This window comes from Girardinichthys multiradiatus, chromosome 4, assembly GCF_021462225.1.
Source record: "Girardinichthys multiradiatus isolate DD_20200921_A chromosome 4, DD_fGirMul_XY1, whole genome shotgun sequence".
Classification (NCBI taxonomy): Eukaryota; Metazoa; Chordata; class Actinopteri; order Cyprinodontiformes; family Goodeidae; genus Girardinichthys; species Girardinichthys multiradiatus.
Window position 1 is genome coordinate 33,328,140 of NC_061797.1, and position 21,497 is coordinate 33,349,636.

The 21,497-nt window shown below is 38.9% G+C and overlaps 1 protein-coding gene across 1 annotated transcript; it reads right to left on the reverse strand.

The window, feature by feature from the left end:
- Nucleotides 1-2,648: 2,648 nt before the first annotated feature.
- On the reverse strand, nucleotides 2,649-20,047 carry LOC124867359 (potassium channel subfamily K member 2-like). The gene is made up of 9 exons (XM_047363767.1): nucleotides 19,773-20,047; nucleotides 17,849-17,955; nucleotides 17,619-17,734; nucleotides 16,624-16,714; nucleotides 14,471-14,588; nucleotides 13,397-13,557; nucleotides 10,813-10,999; nucleotides 10,589-10,728; nucleotides 2,649-3,664 (listed from the first exon to the last, which is right to left on the reverse strand). Coding segments are annotated over exons 1-9 (1,260 nt in total). The 5' UTR covers nucleotides 19,774-20,047; the 3' UTR covers nucleotides 2,649-3,325.
- Between the last annotated feature and the right edge of the window lie 1,450 nt (nucleotides 20,048-21,497).

Consider the following 21,497-nt stretch of genomic DNA (forward strand, 5'->3'; position numbering starts at 1 on the left):
GGTGTCTTGAACCGCTCTTTGTCTGACCCGTCACCTCGAGCCTGTTTGCCATGGGAGACCCAACCAGGGGCATTTAAGCCCCAGACAACATAGCCTAGAGATCATTCGAGCACTCAAGCCCCTCCACCACGTTAAGGTGGCGGTTCAAAGAGGGGACAAAGAAAACCATTAAATGAGATGCAATCCTGATCAACCTACACTACTGGTCAAAAGTTTTAAAACACTTTTTCATTTTATAAAGAAAACAATTAAATGAAAAAGTGTTTTAAAACTTTTGACCAGTAGTGTAGATTGAACCGGATTTGCAAATCATTGCATTCTGTTTTTATTTACATTTTACACAACATCCCAACTTCATTGGAATGGGGGTTGTAATATCTATTTCATTTTGCTCTTATTATTTGGGAATAGGTTGAGATGGACTATCACATTCAGGTTGCAACCAGTCTCTCAACCTTGTGTGGCTGTTGCAGTATGGGAAATCAGTTTTTAATCCAGCCTACTGTATCTGTGTAGCTGTGTTTATTCTGTTCTGTACTTTCTGCTTTCATAACTTTACATCAAGCATCATAAGACCTTTAGTTACAGTCCTGTCCCACTCATGGGGCTGCTCCATTGCCCAGGAGGTTTGAACATTAATAATTACTCAGTGAAAAAGCAGCTGTTAAGCGGAAAGGGGAGCTGCATCTTCCTGAATTAGATTTTTTTCTGTAGTTAATTTATTTTAGTAATTCTGTTCATTTAGGCTGTGTCTTCCCACATTTCCTCCACGTTCCTCTGGGACCTTGATTTCAAAATTCAAATCAAAATTTTACTCCAGGTCATGTACAATGCTTGTAATCGATTAAAAGGGGTTTCAATAGTTCCTCTTATGGTCAATCTAAGTACTTCTTTGGACAAGGGCTGCTTTTTCAATTGTTTGTAGCTCAGTATCTGACCATTTTCAGATTAATGATTTAATGGTGTTGTTGATTAAGTCACTTAGCTTGGATTTTTGAAATGCTTAAGGCATAAAAAAGTGGGCTGCACAGTGGCGCCAGTGGTTAGGAATGCAGCAAGAAGGTCATAAGTTCAATTCCGAGCCTGGGCGCTTTCTGCATTCTCTTTGGGTACTCAGGCATCCTCCCACAGGTTTATTGGTCTCTCTAAATTGCCCTTAGATATGAGTTCATGGTTGTTTGTCCTGTGTGTCTCTGTGTTGGCTTGTAATGGATTGGCAACCTGTCCAGGATGTACCCCACCTCTCGCCCAATGGCTGTTGAATACCTGAGGTGCTCGTGATTAAAAGATAGTTAAGCAGCATGTCAAAGGAAGTGTTCCCTGTTAAACCTCAGACATTTGGTTTGTTGTGCTCCAGACTGTTGAAGAGCGAACTCTATGGTGAGGTCAAAAGAGCTGTATGAGGCTTTCAGAAAGAAGATTTGAGCATATTTAGTCTAATAACAGATCTAGAAAATTCTCAAAAGAAATTTAAATCAGCCATTTTACTACATGGAAAATTGTCCACAAGTGGAGGACATTTGAAATAACTCCTTGCATGGCCATGTCTGGCCATCCAAGCAAGTTCACCCTGAGAGCAGACCTCAAGATGCTAAAAGAAGTCTCCAAAAATCCTTAAATATTATCATCTACAGCAGGCTTTGCTACTTCTGATGTAAAGGTTCACACCTCTACAAGCAGAAAGAGACTGCACAAGTTTAACTTTCATGGGTGGGGGTGAAAGTAGGAAACCTGTGCTAAGAAAAAACAGAAAGGGAAGACAAAAGTTTCCCAGAGCATATGTGGACTGTGACATCTGGAATATTGTTCTTTGGACAGATGAGTCTAAAATGGCAATATTTGGACACCAGAACAGAGAACATTTTTGGCATAAACTAAATGCAGCATTCATGAAAAAGACTAACTGTAAAGCATGGAGGTAGAAGTGTCATGGTTTAGACATGCTTTGGTTCAGCAGAATCCTGCAGGTCCACCCCAAAGGATCCATCATAAATTCTACCATGTGTCAGAAGATGCTAAGGAAAAATCTGAGACCATTTCTAAAAAAGTACAGCTGAAGCAGAGCTGTATCCTGCAACATAACAGTGACCTAAACTCTCCTCAGACCGATGTCAGTAATTGGTGGATGGCTGCAGTAAGCATCTCACTGAAGTTATTTCAGCCAAAGGTGGAAGGACAAGTTATTAGTGGATAGTTTTTTCTGAGTTAGAATCACATTTTTGTTCACATCTATTCATTAATCAGTAAAACAAGGATAAGTTTTTGTTTAATATGCAATTAATCCACTTTCTTTCCAGAGATAAATAAAAATGAGATTATACTGACATTTATCTTTTTATTCCTATTAGTTCTTTTTGAAAAACTGAATATTTAATTGGGCGTTCTCATTTTCTCTCAGGTCCTGTTTCAGGCTTTTGCTGGTTTCTTTCCTATTTCATAAAGACGTAAAATTCAGATATTGTTCATCTGCTGTAGCTAGGCCCAAATCCTCCTTAATTTCTCTACTTGTTTTTCTAAGCAGACATTGCAGAACAGGCTAAAAATTAGTAAAAACTCTTAAAGACCATCAGGAAGTATGGAGAAGTATTTATCAGATTACTTTAATCACATAAAACAGCTGGCTTGTTAGAAGTAAAATAAAACTTTTGCACCTCACTGTAAAGGTAATCTTCATACCCGAGGTTGATCATAGATCCACGGTTCTTTATACTCTAAATTTAAATAGTTTGGTGGAAGATTTATGGGTGGGTGACTCAAGATCAGGTTTATTTTAAAAAGACTAAATGTTTAGCTAAAATTGTTTTAGTAGATTACAAACTTGTGATAAAACAGAGAATAACGGTTACCTTTCTTAGAAACATATTTGCTGATCTGACAAACTTGCAGAAGTTAACTTGCATGTTCTAGGGCTTGATAATTAGTTGAACAAAATTACACACAAACGTGTTCAAGGAACATATAGTATTCATTCATTAAAACAGTCAAATAAAAATACAGATTTTAATTGTCAGAAAGGTTTTCATTTGAGGCGATGTGCGAAAAGACAGTTCTTCAGGTTAAAGCTTATATCTAATGTTTCAATTGCTAAAAATATTAAAGTGTTTTAGACAAGACAGGAACTGTGTGACAAATTCAAGCTTTTTCAAGTGTTAATGGTTAAACATAAACATTGGTCCGGTTCTCCTTCAAGTGTGGCTAATGGCTGAACACAAATCCGCAGCTACTTTTTATGGTGGAGACAACAGAGAGTTGTCTGCAGTAAAATCTACTCTCTATGAGCTCATGTCCTGTTTGCTCTTCAGGCCAGCCTTGGATGAATCCTTTTCTACTTGAAGGGTTCAGTCACTGAAACGTCTCCTCTCCTTGGATTCAGCCCGTTCATGAGTGACCCACCAGTTCTGGTTAGTGGAGTGGTCAGGCCCTGCAGTCCAGCCTCCTTCTCGTACCTCTCCCGTTCATCGCTGAAGTTAATCGACATGGCCCTCTTGGGCAGTGTGAGTTCAGGCGCCGAGCTGAATCCCAGCTCTGAGGACAGTTTGCGTTTGATGGATGCTGCTCGCTGGAATTTGTCGTAAATCTCGACGCTCACACGGCGACGGGTTTCTTTAAACTCTGCAGAGACGTTGGCTGTCCACTCTGCAGCATGTGCTCGGATCTCTCCAACCTGCAGGGAGAAAGAGACGGACCGAGACAGGACCGTGAGCCATATGTTTACAAATTTCAACTGTTAGGTTCAACCTGATCTGCTTTCCACTTTTTGATTAAAAGATGCTAACTTCGTTTATCTCTTATTGCATCTCTTTTCATGTTTGGAAATAATCTTGATGCAGTGCCTTGCACAAGTATTCAAATCCCTTGAAACTGTTTCAGATTGCAACCACTAACTTCAAAGTATTTTATTCAAAGTCTGTGAAACAAACCAACACAAAGTAGTCCATATTTGTAAAATGGAACGAAAGTTGTACATGGTTTGTCTGAAAAATATGATGTCCATTTTTTATTCCATCCTCTTTACTCTGATGCCCCTAAATAACCTATGTGGGCCCTGTGAAGTTCTCATAGATTTATTGGAGAACATTAGTGAAAAAAATAGCATCGTGAAGTTCGACTAACAGGGCATACAGGGGACACAGCAAACACGAATAAGGTTCTCTGGTCTGGTGAGACCAAAGTCTACATACAAAACTCTTCACCACTGTGAAACATTGTGGTGGCAGCATCATGCTACATGGATTATTTTCTTTAGCAGGAACAGAAAAGTTAATGGGAAGGGTAATGCAGCTAAATGCAGAGCAATGGTGTAGGGAAAAACTATTTGACCCTAAACTTACAGCCAGTGCTAACATTTAATGGTTTAATTCAAACTATATTAATTTGTTCGAATGGCCTAGTCTAAGTCAAGATCTAAATCCTTTTGAGAATCTGGAATAAAACTTGAAAATGGATGTTGTTTATGATTGTGCTAACTTGACAAGGGATGTGATGTTATGATTCTGACACGTCTGCTCTACCCTGTCTCCCTGGCTACAATCAGCAGATTAGATGCACCTGGTGGCTGCTGCAGTGCAGTGCAATCTGTGGAATGCCAAGCACCTGTGTCTTCCCTGATATATACTGACTCTGACAAGCAGACGGTGCCAGATTTTTGAAAGCCATTGTGTGAGTAGATATCCAGCATTCCTTCCTGTCTGATCATTGTTCTTGACCTTGCCTTGCTTTTTGGATTTATGCCTCTGCCTGCTCCCTGTCGGACTATTTGGATTCTGGTTGTCGACCTTGTTTCCTGCATCTGGTTTATGCCTCTGCTTGCCCCTTGCCTGACGCCTCTTGTTCCGATCGTTGACCCTGTTTCTGTCCTTGGATTATTGAGCCAGCCTAGCCCTCGGATTATTCAGCCTGGAGTCACTTCTTACCTGTGCTGTGGAGATCACTGCCTGCCGCCCACTGAGGTTTCCCCTCTGGGTTTCAAGTTCCACGCAAGACAAAAGCAGGTTAGTGGCTTTTCTGATCCCTGCAAAATCTGGAGAGACTACAAGTCACTAATCCCTCTTTCTGCATCAGTGATTCCTGGAAGCTGTGTGGAGTGTTACCTGTGTGACGTTTTCCTGTGGCTGAATAAACCTTTTAAACTTTCAGTACTGTGTCTGGCTGAATCTTGGGTCCACCTTTTTCTGATTCATAGCATGTGAATAACTTTGCAAGGCACTGAATCTTAAAATATTTTTATAAAAAGAAGACCTGAGAATGACTCCTGATGGATCAGATGGCCATGAGGATTACCTCTGCAGATTTATTTCACCGAGGAGCAGCTAGCTGTGCTTTTGTGTACTGTTTTGTGGGTGGATGATTATTCACCAAAGAACAACACATGGGACATGAAGAAAGCTGAAACATCCAAATGGGTTTTTGTATTTTAGTGAGAATTAATCATTTCTAATGTTCTACTTATCAGATTGCTTTCAAAAGACTAAAATACTTCTTAATCTGTGAAAATTGCAATTATCCAACTTTCAGGCTCCACAAACAGAAATATTGTAAGAAGTAGTTGCGTGTACGGATAAGCAGATGCTTTTTGCATTAAGCTTTTAAAACACTTTTTAGTGTAATCTTATTTTCCTTACAAATTTGTAAAATCTGATATTTAGAAATAAAAAAATCTTCATCATGAGCAGTAATTTCTGATTTAGTTTCTAATTCATTGTTCACAGTTAAAACTTAACCGAGAAAGACCAAACGGTTAAGAGGTTTAAGAACAAATTAAAAACAAGTTTGGATGGTTTTGTATCTTTTTGTTGTTTCCCAACACTCTTAGGAATGTCCTCTGTCTTTTTTATACACTCATCATAGGGTTGGTGTATTTTGTGTTTAAAATGAAGCGTGGGTGACAGTGGTACTGGTCCAGGAAGTCAACTTCATTGCATTAAAATAATGTATCTGCATAAGCACTTCTGCACAGAGGATGTACCTCCTGGATGGAGTGGGTGTGTGTTTGGTTGTGTGCAGGGCGGCAGAAGAAGAGGCTCGCCCAGGCGCCATTTGTGCAAGAATAAGCTCTGCTAGTCATGTCTATTGGAACAGGCATTAAATAAATGAATAAATGAGAACATAGTTTAAAACTTCTCCAAATCTATCGGTTTAACTGCTACAGTGAGACAAAACCCTACAAATGTGTACAACTCTAATATTTTTACTTCTGACTTCATTACAGCGACTCACAGAGCAGAAACTCACATTTACCAGCTAGTGAGAAGATGTTGTTTCACAGCAGGACTTCAGCATGAAAGGCCATGGGGAGCATGAGTAAACACACAGAACAGATCGTTTAGTTATGTTTAACTGACAGGGACGGTCTGTCATGTCATTGTGCTCCTTTCCGCTGAAACTTCAAAAGATGTTTGTCTGCTGAGGAGCAGCTGAAAGTCAAGTCAAGTCAAATTTATTTATATAGAGCTTTTCACCAACAAGGCACTCAAGGCGCTGTACATAAAGAAAAACATTACATGATACAGAAAATCAAACAACAGAGGTAATTAAAAAAATTAAGAGAATAGAATGATGGATAAGAAAACAAAAGGAAAATTGGACTGAAAACTTAACTAATAATGTTGTGATAACACAGTCAAAGCCCACTCTAAACAAATAAGTTTTTAATCTTGAATTAAAGCAACTTAGGGTTTCCGCATTTTACAGTTTTCTGGGAGTTTATTCCAGATTAGTGGAGCATAAGAACTAAAAGCTGCTTCTCCATGTTTGGTTCTGGTTCTGGGTGTGCAGAGTAGATTTGAGCCAGAAGACTTGAGAGGTCTGGGTGGTTGATACACTGACAACAAGTCTGTAATGTATTTTGGTGCTAAGCCATTCAGTGATTTATAGACTAACAGAAGTATTTTAAAATCTATTCTCTGAGTTACAGGGAGCCAGTGTAGGGACTTTAGAACCGGGGTGATGTGCTCCACTTTCTTAGTTCTAGTGAGGACGCGGGCAGCAGCGTTCTGGATCAACTGCAGCTGTCTGATCGACTTTTTAGGCAGACCTGTGAAGACACTGTTGCATTAATAAATTCTACTAAAGATGAACGCATGAATTAGTTTTTCAAGGTCCTGCTAAGACATTAGTCCTTTAATCCTGGAGATGTTCTTTAGGTGATAAAAGGCTGACCTTGTTACTGTCTTTATGTGCCTTTGAAGGTTCAGGTCTGAATCCATCACAACACCCAGGCCTGATTGGTGGTTTCTAGCTGTAATAACTGAAGATGTGTGCTAACTTTTAAACGCTCTTCCTTTGGTCCAAAGATTATTACTTCAGTTTTGTTTTGATTCAGCTGAAGAAAATTTAGGCCCATCCATGCATTGATTTCTTCTAAGCATTTACCCAGCTCTTGAATGGGTTCATGGTCACCTGGTGACATCGTAACATATAGCTGTGTGTCGTCTGCATAGTTATGATAACTTGTGTTGTTGTTTATTAAAATCTGAGTTAGGGGGAGCATGTAGATATTGAATAGGAGGGACCCTAAGATGGACCCTTGGGGAATGCCATATGTGATTTTTGTGGTCTCTGATATAAAGTTACCTACTGACACAAAAAAGTCCCTGTCCTTCAAGTAGGATTTAAACCAGTTGAGTGGTGTACCAGAAAGGCCGACCCAGTTTTCCTGGCACTCTAATAAAATGGAGTGATCAACTGTGTCGAATGCTGCACTAAGGTCCAATAATACCAGCACTGTGGTTCTTCCGCAGTCTGCATTTATACGGATGTCATTGAACACCTTGACAAGAGCAGTCTCTGTACTGTGGTGAGCAGGAAGCCTGGCTGGAAGCAGTTGGTCGTTGTTAGGAAGTTGTTCAACTGCTGAAACACAGCTTTTTCAGTAATCTTACTGATGAAGGGGAGGTTTAATAGAGGCCTGTAGTTCTGTAGCAGCTTGTCAAGTTGCTCTTTTTCAATAGAGATTTGATAATTGCTGTTTTCAGGGCCTGGGGAAAACACCCGACAAAAGGGACGTGTTTATTATTTGAGTTAAATCAGATGTTATGACAGGCAAAGCTTTCTTAAGGAAAGCTGTGGGTAAAGATCGAGACGGAAGAAGAGCTTAGTTGCTATACGATTTCTTCTAAGATTTTGGAGTTTATTTGGTGAAATTGAGAAATTTTGTCAAAATCGGTTCTAGTTGGAGACAACTTTGGTACTGGAGTTGATGTGGATCTGCTGACTGCCTCTCTGATCTTTTGGGTTTTTTCAGTAAAAAATTTAGCAAATTCATTGCAGGTCCTGGTAGAGTGGAGTTCAGATGCTACAGTTACAGGAGGGTTTGTCAACCTGTCGACCGTGGCAAATAATGCACGAGCATTGTTAATGTTTTTGCTGATAATCTCAGAAAAGGATTCCCTTGCATTTTTCAGTTGTAGGTTATATCTGTATAGTCTCTCTTTATAGATAATATAGTGAACCTGGAGTCCAGTCTTTTGCCACCTGCGTTCAGCTTTTCGACACTCCTTTTTTTCACTTCTGACTGGTGGAGCACTTCTCCATGGAGACATTTTCTTCCCAGAAACGACTTTCATTTTAATTGGAGCAATTGAATCAATGATGTCTGAGATTTTTGAATGAAAGTTATCTACCAGCTCATCTACAGTGTTACAGGGCAAAGTGGAGGTAGAAGAGTAAATCTGGTTAAAGGTTTCAGCAGCACCGTCCTTAAAGATGCGTTTTCTGATCATGTCTCTTTGGCAAACTGAGTCATTACTGATGATGCTTTCAAAAATAACAGAAAAGTGGTCAGATAGGGCAACATCAGTTACAGACACCTTGGAAATGTTTGGACCCTTACTGATGATCAAGTCCAAAATATGTCCCTGTTTGTGCGTTTGCTATTTAACATGTTGAGTCAAACCAAAATTTCTAAGAGTGTCACATAAATCTATTGTACTTCTGTCTTCAGGATTGTCCATGTGAATGTTGAAGTCTCCCACAATAATTAAACAGTCATAATCAACACATGTCACAGATAAAAGCTCATTAAAATCAGGCCTGTAAATATTCAAGAACATGTTTCGGACCGGGCTCTTTACCCGGAGAGCCAAATATTCAAAAGAGTCAGATTTGCCCAGAAATACTTTTTTACACTCTAATAAATCTTTAAACAAAAATTGTAGTTCGTAGGCGTCGACTCTATCAGAATGGGAGCTTCATTAAATTCATGTAACCATGTTTCTGTTAAAAACATAAAATCAAGATTGTGGTCAGTAATGAAGTCATTGATTAAAAATGATTTTTCTGACAGAAATCTAATGTTCAATAAAGCCAGTTTATACGACTTAGTTGCTGAAAGGCCTTCCTAGATCTTCATTCATGCCTGTGAGTAAAATCTAGTTATTAAATGGGAACAGCTCCATCTTTCTGAACCTCTGAACCTCAGGGCTTTTGTTATTGAAGGGCTAAAGACTTCCAGATGTTTCTTTAAGCATATGTCAAACTAATTTCAATGCGATTTGCCATGTTTAGCATTGGAGCAATTCAATAATAGTTTTTTTAACAGGTACTGTGCTACATTATGCCCAAATTATGTATTTGTCCCTGTGGAGTTGATCTTAATATCATCTGTGTTCGTGCATTTGTCTGGCAGACAGCAGATTAGATTTGAGAAGAGTCACGTCATTGAAACGAAATTAAGCAGAGGCCATAGGTTGATGTTGGGATATGTCACTGTAACACAGATGCTTTTATAGTTAATGTGTCACTTCAGAGAAGGGAAAAGTAGACAGACACAATTACCTACAAAAGTATTCATACATGTTACATTTATTCAGATTTTGTTTTCCAGGATTACCCTTCATTAACCTCTATCCATATTTCCGTCAAATAGTCAGCTGCCCTGTCACTGCTGACGAAAAGTGTCCCTTTAGCATGATACTGCCACCATCATGTTTAATAGTAGGAATGGTGTGCTCGGGAGTGTGTTTTGCTCCTCACATGGCGCTTTGCATGTTGTCTCATCTGACCACAGCACCTTCTTCCCCATGTTTTCTGCATCTCCTACATGTTTTGTGGCACACTGCAGCTTTTAGCATTAGCGTTCTTTTTGCCACTTTTCCATGAAGGCTAAATTTGTGAGGTTCGTGCCTAAGAGTTGACCTTTCAATTGATGGTCCCACCTGAGCTGTGAACCTCTGCTGCTCTTCCAGAGATACCTCGGGCAATTTGGCTACTTCTCTAAATTTTTACTGAGATTAAATTAAACTAAGGCGGCCTATTTACTAAGCAGGCAACTTCCACAGGCCATCTAATTCATTGTATTTTACAGTATTAAGGGGCATTCGAGAAAAGGAGGCTAAATGCAAATGCATGGTACTTTTTTATTTTTATTTGTAAAATCTTTTTAAAACCATGCATCATTATTGCTCCACAATGATTCACTACTTTGTGTTGGTCTGTCACCTAAGATGGCTATGAAATACACTGAATGATGTGGCTGTAATGTAACAAAATGAAGAAGAAATTCATTGAATTTGAACACTTTTGCAAGGGCCTTTATGCAAAGTAAAGAATATAAAAAAAGCCAGTAAATGAGTTGAGTTGAGTTTAATACCTCTTCTTTTGTCCTCCTAGAGATTGCTCTGAGCCAGTCTCCTATCATGCTGAGGATTGCAGCAAAGTAGGCCAGCCCCACCAGAATCCAGAACCATACCAATGGTTTATAATAGTCCAGGTACTCTATGTCTGACCCACCTGGACACAGAGAGATACTGGTCAAGCCCGCTATGATGAGGCAGAGAAACGTTCAGGTTTAAAGAGACTTTGGCAATGATTCACCTGCCACAAAGTCTCCAAACCCAATGGTAGTCAGGGTGATGACCACAAAGTACAGGGACTCGAGTGCAGACCAGCCCTCGATGTGTTTAAAGATTGCTGCCGGGAGTGCCACGAAGAGCAGGCAGCCAAACAGCACAAAAAGTAGCGTGGATATGACTCGGATCTTGGTCTGACCGATAGCCCAGTTCTGCAGGGAGAAAAGGAACAACAGAGGCCTATTTAGCTGCTCAGGGACACTGGTGGATTGTCTACATCACCAGACATAAATAGATTACATGCTGCTGATGATAATACAATACCATCTATGCTGAAATGATAAAGACTTTTGGTTCTGGCCTTGTTTTTCAGTCTGTTTTATTTTTCTTTGATGATTAGTCAAACAAACTTTATATTATTTTATTTTATTTTCTTTGTGTTAAAAGTGTTTAGTTATTTTTGTGCTGGCCTTCCAACAGAACCAACTTTACCTTAACCTTTCTTATACAGCTCTAAATAGTTACTTTTTCCTGCTACTTATTCTCAGATGCATAAAGAATCAGTAAAGGACAACAAAACAAAGTGTCATCATGTTTTTCCAAGAAACCAAGCCAGAATGCAGAAGCAGAGTGTGACAAATGTTTATCCTCATTGTTTTCACAGCAGTGAAGAGAGTAAGTAGCATAAACGTGCATATGTTTAACTGATTGCCAGCAAATGTCAGTAGCCTTATCTGAAACCTAAATCTGTGGAGAACAATCAATGTTGTTCACCAATGCTACAGCTGACTTGTTTTTGGAGGTATCCAAAAACAAGTCTTTGTTTTTGGATACCTCTGTAAGACTTCTATTAAACTGTAGTTGGATACATTTTCTTGGCCAACTCTGCATCTGAGATAAAGAACAAAAAACGCATGTGGACTTTAGGGACACCACGTTTTAAATCCTTAGGGTTTAATATGATATCAGCCCAGCCTTTACAGCTATAACGGTTTCTGCTTCTCTGGGAAGGGTTTCCACAAAGTTTACGGTCGTGTTAAGAAGGCCTGGCTTGCAGTTTCTGGTCTAAAGATGTTCTATGAGGTTGAGGTCCAGACTATGTGCAGACACATACAGTAGCGGCGAGCTTTAAACCACTTCATCCGATGCTTGACATTGCACTTGGTGCAGCTCCACTTCCAGTGAAGCTGGGATATTGTGGCTTGTGGAGGGCAGTGGAGGGACTACTGTAAGATAATAATTATCACAGATCACCTACTTTACATCATAGAACACAATCTGATAGTAAAATTAAAAAATGTCTTAAATTATTTTAACAATTAAGAGTTTCGGACAACCGCTTTAAGGCCTGGATGCAGTTGTTTGGCCACGGGAACCCATTCCATGAAACTGTATTCTTGTATTCTTCTTGAGATATAATTCAAAAGTCTGTAGCTAATGACTGAGTTGGACACATCTGCTCACTTGTTGCCTGAGCATCCTCTGACCCAGCTCTGTGATTTTATGTAGCCTACCACTTCATAGCTGAGCTGCTGTTGTTCCCACTAGGTTCCACCTTGTTATAATCCCTCTAACAGCTGGCTGTGGAATATTTAGAAGGGAGAAATTTTCATGACTGGACTTATTGGACAGGAGGGATCCTATCATGGTACCACACTGAAATTCACTGAACTCCTGAGAGTGGCCCATTCTTTGACAAATATTTGTAGAAGCAGGCTGCGTTTTCAGGTGCTGGATTTTAGACGCCTGTGGCCTTGGTAGGAATTGGATCACCAGACTTCAATGATTTGGGTCGGTGAGAGAATAATTTTAGCAACAAAAGCAATAAAAACAGCAGTGTAGATGTGGAAATTAAGACTTTCTTGACGAATGATCCAGCTGAAGAGAATCTGCTTTAGAGGTGAAACCTTTAACCTTTCTGACAGGGTCCAAAGTAATTTTATTGCTCCATAAACAGATCCTTTGGGTTTGTAAAAATAAAAAAGCCATTCTGGTACAATCAATAGATTTATAAGGGTTTAGACAACACATAATTGAACTTGTGCTTGGTTTCAGTCTCAATCATAGTTCTCAATAATGGATCCCTCAGGAAACATGAGAGCAGTGAAAGGAGCAAATTGTTCTGAACAACATATCTGTGTTCAGATTTCTGTTCCTTTCCGTGAAGCTAATATGTTGGATACTTTGAAAAGCCGATAACCACCTCTGTGAGTTCTGGAGATCTTTGCTTGGATCTGTTGTTTTAGTAGAACAGGCTAAGCACCTCAGTTTCTGTCTCTTCTTTGAAACAATCTATACTCAGTAATTAATTCAGAAATCTCATTAACACCATCTGCATTTTAATGACCAAGAAGATGAAAGAGTTAAATATTCATTTAGAAGTTTATTCATCACAATCACCCTAGATGGTAAAGTTCCTGCTGTCTCTTTGTTACTTTAATAAATTATGTCACTATCTATTAAGAGGTTCAGTCTGTAGGGATTTCTGTCCTTTTGAACCATTTTGAACAATCAAAGATGTTTCTTGTAAATATGCAGTGATGGAGATGATTTAAAATAAAATATCTGCCTCTGTCCAACTGTGCCTGTGAATCAGTAAGCAGACTCACCACAAACATTTTTTCCACTCTAGCTATTCCCTTTCCAAAGATGGTACCGAGCTGATCACCTACACCCGCCAAGAGGAAACCAAACAGGGGTATTCCCAGCAGAGCATAGACGATGCAGAATATTCTTCCTCCTTCTGTGTGGGGAGAGATGTTCCCAAAACCTGCAGGGCAGAATGAAAAACTATCAGGGAGAAATGTATGATCAAGGATTTGAATCATAGAGGCTGCTACATGAACAAATGTTTTACCTAACCCAGTATTACAGTATAATTTTCCTACAACTCATAGTGTAACATATGGTCTATATCCTAGACTACTGATTGGTGCAACGTTTTGATCAAAAGGGGGAGTTCTGTGACTGTTTATGTGAACATAAACATTTATGTAAACATAAATCACAGCAAATGTGTATATACATTAAGTTTGAAACTAAGGTTTTGAACAAGAAGCATCTCATAATGGGTAAAGGCAAAGAGCTCCTCTAAGACCTTTGGAAGCTTATTGATGCAAAACCTACTAATGGCATTAATTTTAGACAATTTCTAAATGTCTGTATATCAAGCCTTTGGGGCTGTAATTCCGAAGTGGAAGGAACATAACTTTTACAGTCTTTTACAGGTTTTGTTCCAGGATTGCCCTATATTTATCTCCATACATCTCTGTCCCTGCAGAAGAAACGTATCCCCACACCATGACTCTGCCACCGCCATGTTTTACTATATAGGGAGAGTGTGCTTTGTGTTACGTGCGTGTTAGTTCTCTGCCACATCAAAGACAAAAAGTTTAGCTTTGGTCCCATCTGACCAGAGTACCTTCTTCCACATATTTGCTGCATCCCCTACATGGCTTGTGGCAAACATTAAATGGGATTTTTTCATGCCACTCCCCCACAAAGTCCAAATCTGTGGAGAGCACAACCTGCGTCCTTGACTAAAGCTTCTGTTCTTTCCGGTGAAAATCTTTCAAACCAGGTACCATTTCCTTCCATTTTACATTCATACACTTTTTGTTTGTGCATCACATAAACACACAATAACATATTTGTTCGGTGTATTTGTGTGTTTTCTTTCCTACCAATGGTGGTGATGACAGTTCCAGCAAAGAAGAAAGCAGAACACAGGTCCCACAGGCTGCTCTGATTGGTCAATGCTCCTGCAGGGCTCACCCCAGATCGGACAGCAGCCACAACTTGCTGGAGAAGGAAGACACTGCATAAGACTCAAAAAAAAAAAAAAAACAAGTTTTGCAACTTTCATACTGCTGTAAAGTATTTGACAGATATAGAGTCATGTGATTTTGGGACTGACAACAGTGGTGGAGCTCACAACAGAGACACTTTCTGTGGCTCAGCTGTTTGTCTTTCCATGCCTGTGGAGCTGGAGCTGTCCATGGTGCTGAAGGTTGTTTTTTTTTGACCCTTCATGTCAAATCTTTGAAATGTGTGGATTGGTTCAACTAAAGACTCCTGCTTGTGCCATGTTTTATGACCCAGTTATGTTTTACTTTGAACGACATGGTTATGTTCTGATAATTTTTATTATTTCACCTTACTAATTCACCAAAACCTGCTCCTGGATAAACCTGAATTGAAAGACATGCATCACAGCTCTTTAATCTTCATTCCTATAACTTTCCAGTGCCTTGATTTATCAAAGGCAATTGCACAACATCACTCTCCTTGAAGCCTCCTGAATATTTTGAGTAAAATGAAGTTATATTTATCACTAATACAGTGCCTTACAAATGTGTTCATAATCCTTTAACATTTTGTCACATTAAAACCGTGAGCTGCGTATTTTATTAGGATTTTATGTGGTATACCAGTGACCTTCTGTCCCACAAAATAACAATGGAACAAAGTCCAGCTTTTACCCATTATTGGAATTTCTGAGGACGATCTCAAGTCTCAAACACTTCTAGTACAATGGGTCCCAACTTTATGAACTGTGATATACCAGCACCAAGTACAGCATATTTGTGACAATCTGAAAATTGTGGCATGCATTTGTTTTATTCCTTAAATGTGCAAAGCTGTTAGAGACGAACCCCAAAAGACTTGCAGATTCATTTGCAGTAAAAAGTGGCTCTTAACTGAAAAAGGAATCTCCCAGATTTAGAACTGAAAACAAATGCATGCCAGCCTTTTTGTTTGTTAAAAATAATGAAAAGCATGTATAACTGTGCTTCAACTTCACAATGATCTACTACGTTGCTTTGGCCTATCACATTAATTCCCACAAAACACATATTTGTAATTTTATTTGGACAATATGGGGAAAAAATGTTTATGAAGAACATTGCAAATCACATCATGTCCTTTAAAACATTTGCTCCTGTGGAAATACAGTGTAGATTTTAAGCTCATGCTGCATCAGGCTCAAGATATAAAAATGTGACCAAATACATTAGGCTTAAATATATTTTTGTGACAACTTCTGCTCAGAGTTTCTTGCAAATCAGCAAGAAGCCAAAAAGGAGGTTTTCATCCAGCTAAAAACCAGTTTGAGGTTGGACTACACTGGGTGGCAGATTGATAACAGCATTGGTTTCCTTCAGTTATGATGTTAGTGTCATGTGTGTGTCACTAATGTAATAAAATTGCACTTCGCAGCAGGAGGAAGACTGTTCATGTCCTAACTCCAGATGAGTCTATCAGTGACATATATCCAAATCAAGGGAGCACAATAAAGTTAAGACCCCAGTTCAACTAAGCAAAAAAAATCAACATTAAAGTAGAGTTCCTCTTATTATCATGTCAGTAGTGTCACTACTGGAGAAACCACAAAAACATACCTTTTCCTATTTTATCCTAGTTAACTTTATTGGAGTCTTCGTTTATCTTTTTCAAGCTGAACGTGATCTTCCGAATTCAAAAAAAGTAGTTTAGTTACCTCGTAAAATGGTAAAAGGTGTAAAAAAAATGACAAACTTAGAAATGAAATTTGCTTTGTGTAACAAAAAAAAACTTTTTTTTTGCAATAGATAAAATTTCATACATAGGTCAAACACGCCTAAAATCTCCAACATACCTCAAGCTGCTCCTACTACTTTAAACTCATGCATATGCAGCCTATTTAGGGAGGCTTTTGAAAATCACTTTTATCCTTGTTGTATAAATTCATGTTTCTGGGGAACAGCTTAGAGGGGGAATCTGGATTATTAATATATGCTATAGTATGTGAGGATTTTTGTTCCTGGTTGTACTTTATGGTTAAGATCAGACTCACCTGAACCAGCTTCTCCAGTTGGCTCTGGTTGACACAGGAGTGTTGGGACAGGAACTCCAGCTTCTGGGACAGGATGGCCAAACGCTGGGCACTGAAAGAGTGAAGAATGTAGTTTTTGTCTTTATATTTTGTTAAAAAAAAGAGCTTGATCTTTTAAAAAAGATATTTTATAAGACTAACTGGGTTTGTTGTAAAATGAATAAATAAATAACCAAGTCTTTTAAAATAGAACAAGGGCAGATTTGGCTCAAAGTCTGTAAGAACCACTATAGTGACACAGTTCAGACCAACAGAAATGTTGGGCCTAACAACAGCGATGCACCCATAACATCTAACAGTAAATAACATTTAATGTAACACCTTTATTTTAATGTGCAGATAAATTTGTTTCTTTTTGAAGTCACAAATTGAAACCAGTTAGCTGGATATCTTTCTAAGCATATAGTGGACTTTAAAACACTTCTTAAGTATTTTCCTGTTTGATTTTAAACACATGGAGAGGCAGCATGGGCAACCATGAGCAGGAGGAAGCATTCCTTCAGTAGATATAAGCCTGGAGCTCCACAGTAACAGTTTCACGTGGTTCTACCAGGGGTGTCCAAGTCCAGTCCTTGAGAGCTACTATCCTGCAACTTTTAAATATGTCTCCTTTTCAACACACTTGAATCTAATGAATTGCTCATTAGCAGGCCTCTGCAGAGCTGATGAGGGAATTAGCCATTTGATTTAGGTGTGGTGGAGAAGGAATGCATGTAATAGTTGCAGGATAGTAGCTCTTGAGGGTTGGAGTTGGGCATCGTTTTCTACACCATCAAAGACAAACTTATAGATTTTGTGAACCTTGCATGGGATGTTGATATATCTAACACCTGCTCAGAGTCATAGAATGAACTTAGCATGTGCTTTTACAGCTCAGAGAAAATGGCCAATGAAAATAGGCAAGATGACTTAGGTATGAGGAGTAATAGTTACAGAAAGTGAAGATAAATACCCACCTCTCATGAGGCTGCTCCAGGGATCTGAAGACTACTGCTCCTATCACCAGATACAGAACCACTAAGAGAAAGATTGCCGTGACCGTCTTCCACTTCATCACTGTGGCCACTGCCTGCTATTAAATCAACGCACATGCACACAGGATGTGTCCAAATGTCCATTTTAAAGAACTTTTTAAATTACTTTTAGCTGGATTATTTGTTTTTCTTTCTTTCTTCTGATAGCTTACCTGACTTTCATCCTGGGAAGTCAGTGTGATCGTCTTTGTGGAGAAGGAGAGTCGAGGCTTTGTGTTATAAGCGGTTAATTTTGGATCCAATAAGTCTGGAGCTGCCACTGTCAGGAGAAAAAAATATTATAATTTAATTTATTTACTTATTTATTAAATATATTTTGCTCTTTTTACACTAATTTTGCATCATCAATTTTATCACTTACTCACATGTTGTCTAATGGTTTCTTTCTCTTTGATAAAGTTAATTAAAAAAAATATATATCCATGTTTTGGGTGATGATGAGAGTATTTGGATTAAAATGCGAATAAACCTGAAGGAGCGCATCAGTTTGGTTATATAAAAGTGTATTTGACAGAAAAAAGTTTGTGTAAAAGGTTGTAACCCTTATACATGTCATGATTTGTGGTTGTTTTCGGGTTTTTATTATTATTTCTTGATAGGTTTTGAATCATGCTTTTGTTTATTATTTTCCTGGTCATGTTTTAGTTTTTCTGCGATGGACTGGCGACCTGTCCAGGGTGTACCCCGCCTCCTGCCCACGGACTGCTGGAGATAGGCACCAGCTCCCCAACAACCCACTATGGAAGAAGTGGTATAGAAAATGACTGACTGACTGTTTTTAGTTTTTGTCTTCTAGTTCATGTTTTGTAAAGTTAGGCTTTGGATCTGGTTATGCTTTAGTTTCATGTTTTTCTCGTAATGTTTCTATTAGTTTGTATCCTTGAATTTCTGTTTTGCTCCAGTCACGTTTTGTTCTCTTCTGTCTGTTGTCAATTAACTTTATTCAGTCCACCTGCACTAAGCAAATCAGTCCCCTCGTTTTACCTGGTTCATGCTCCATATATACACATCAGTTCTGTTCACTCCTTGCGGAAACATTACGGATCATGCCATGCCTGTCTTGCCTGCCTGTTTATTGTTTTGTTCCTGCCTCCTCTTGTGAGTGAGTTTTTGTTTTTCTAAGATTAAATCTTTTACTTACCATCATGCTGCCTGCCTGTCTGCATTCCGGGGTCCTCCGCTACACAAACCCTGACAATACAGCCAGATTGCTTAGTGGGATTCCACAGGGATCCATCCAAGGATCACTATGTTAGTGACTTGGCATATTTTTAAATATCCTCAGACCAATAAATATTCGCCGAATACACAATCTTCATGCTACTGCACTGATTTAGAATGAGATTGTTGGTTTAACAGCTTATAACACATGGTTTAAATTGAACATGATATTACTTAGTATAAAAAAAATCCAGTTTCATAATCTGGAGTGGAAAAAAATTATTCTCTAAAGATTTATCTAAACTTTTCACTTTTCAGTCTGATGAGTACCTCAGTGGTCCTTTACAACATTTATAAGAGTTGTTAAGAATCTGACCTGGAAAAGACACATGACTTTATTAGCATTAAATAAATAAATCAGTTCCTTCGACTCTTCCTAAACATTTAGTTCTTCAGAAATACTTTGTTAGGATTTCACACCCATTTAAACTTTGCAATTTCATCAGGTGCTATGTTTAAGAAACTCCAGCTTCCTACAGTTTACAGTATTGACATATTAGAGATACATTTTTCATTATTATAATTTTGGATTTTTTTGTTCATCGCAATGAACAAATCACAATTAAAGACTTGTCTAACTCAGGAAAGGAACCACTCAAATATTTTTTCCTACATTGTTAAAGGAACCTGCAGCATTCACACCGGCGGTGGAGTACAAATTAAGATTTCCTTAGAAATGTTTTATGTAAAGTTTTAGGCGGACATGTAAGCATTTTGAAGTGATTTGAGATACAAACAATGGATCCAATTGAATGTACCTGCATCCTCTACACCATGTTAATGAGATGTTTCCTGGTGATCCAACCCTCTTTCAGAAAAAGTTATATTCCCACAATTCAACAAATCTCCACTTACTAGTCGTTGTTAGCTATCCGATGCCCTCCGCTCTCCTCTTCTCCTCATCCGGGGCTCTCACTGCGTTGCGGGGAATCTTTCCTCCCCTGCCTGTCTCCTCTGTGCGGTGCTGAGGAGGGCAGACGGACTGGCGCTCCGTCTTCCCTCTGCTTCTCTTTTTGACTTTGACCGCTGATCGGGCAATGGTCCTGCAGAGTTGGCTCGGTTTTATTGCCTTTACTCTATTGGAGTTTTCAGTGAAGGGTTTTTCTGGTGTCCCTTTAACTGCTGCTGCCTCTGTCAGCTCTCCAGCAGCCGCTGCGCTCCGTGAGCTGTGACTTATTACAGAGAGGAGAAGGAGGAGGAGGAAAAGGGGAGGTCCAATGTCCAAGGAGGTGCTCCCCAAACTTGGTGTGGCCCTCACTATCCATTTGTTTCTGGCAAAAAGGAACTGATTTGCAAAAGATTCAGGTCATCCCTTGTTTCCTTATATTGTATCCTCAAGCAGCCAAACTTTTCTTTTTAAGTCTCAAGCTCATAAATGGCCCTTCAAGCTTCTTTTTTTTTGGACTTCGACACTTTTAGATCATTTTCAGCTTAGTGCCTTACCAAACACAGAGAGAGACAGATAGGTGTCCCCTGCTTGCTGCATTAAAAGTGGTTGAGGGGAGCCCAGGGCGTCATTTATATGAAAACTACTAAACAAAGTGAATACGGAATTTGTTACCATCAGCCTGTCTAAACTAAACTATTTGTTCCCATTTCTTTAGTTGAATCTATTAAAAAGCAAAGGACAAAGGTAACAGTTTTAGAGTCATAATAAAGAGCGGTGCTTAGCAGACACATTCACAGCCCATTAAACTTTCTCACATTTAGATTTTATGTGGCAGACAAACATAAAGCAGTACAGAGTTGTAAAGTGGAAAGAAAATTTGACATGGTTTTGAAAATTTCTGACAAATAACCACTCCTTGCAATTACAACTGCAGGTCTATTGAGGTATGTCTCCACCAACTTTATACATCTGAGCTGAGGTTTTTGTCCATTCTTTGCAAAATAGTTCAAGCTCAGTCAGATTTAATGGAGACAATCTAGAAACTTAAATTTTCACATAGTCTCAGTTGAATTTAGGTCTGGACTTTGACTAGGCCATCCTTACCAATTTTTCATGCTAAACACCATGCTTTAATCTAAACTAGTGAGTTGCAGCTGTATTGTTAGGTTTGTTGTCCTGCTGAAAGGTGAACCTCAACCCCAGGTGCAGGCATTTTGAAGCCTCTAGCAGGTTTTCTTCAACAATTGCCCTGCATTTGTAAAATTATTAATGGTGTAACTCAGACGCTCTGCTGAACAACCCACAAATGCCTTTTCCCCACAGGTATGGCACAATTTAAAGGGAACTAATTGGGCATTTAATAGCATAAGATGTATTGCCTCCAAATATTGTTACAAGGAAATTATCAAACACAAATAATTATTTAGGCAAAGTTTAGCATTTCCTTTATATACATACAGGTGTCTTTTTCAAACAGTCAGCTAAATTACTTTTAATACTGATTTCTTTTTTAAACATGAAGGTGTTGACATCTACAAAACAAAAGTATATTTAATGAACAGTGGGACGGCAGAGATTATTCTCTAATGTTTAACCAGAGTAGGTGCTGTAAACCAGCTGTTGGTGAACACAGAGCTGCTTTATTATCACACTCAATCCCTGCAATCTAACACATACTATTTGTTTTAGAA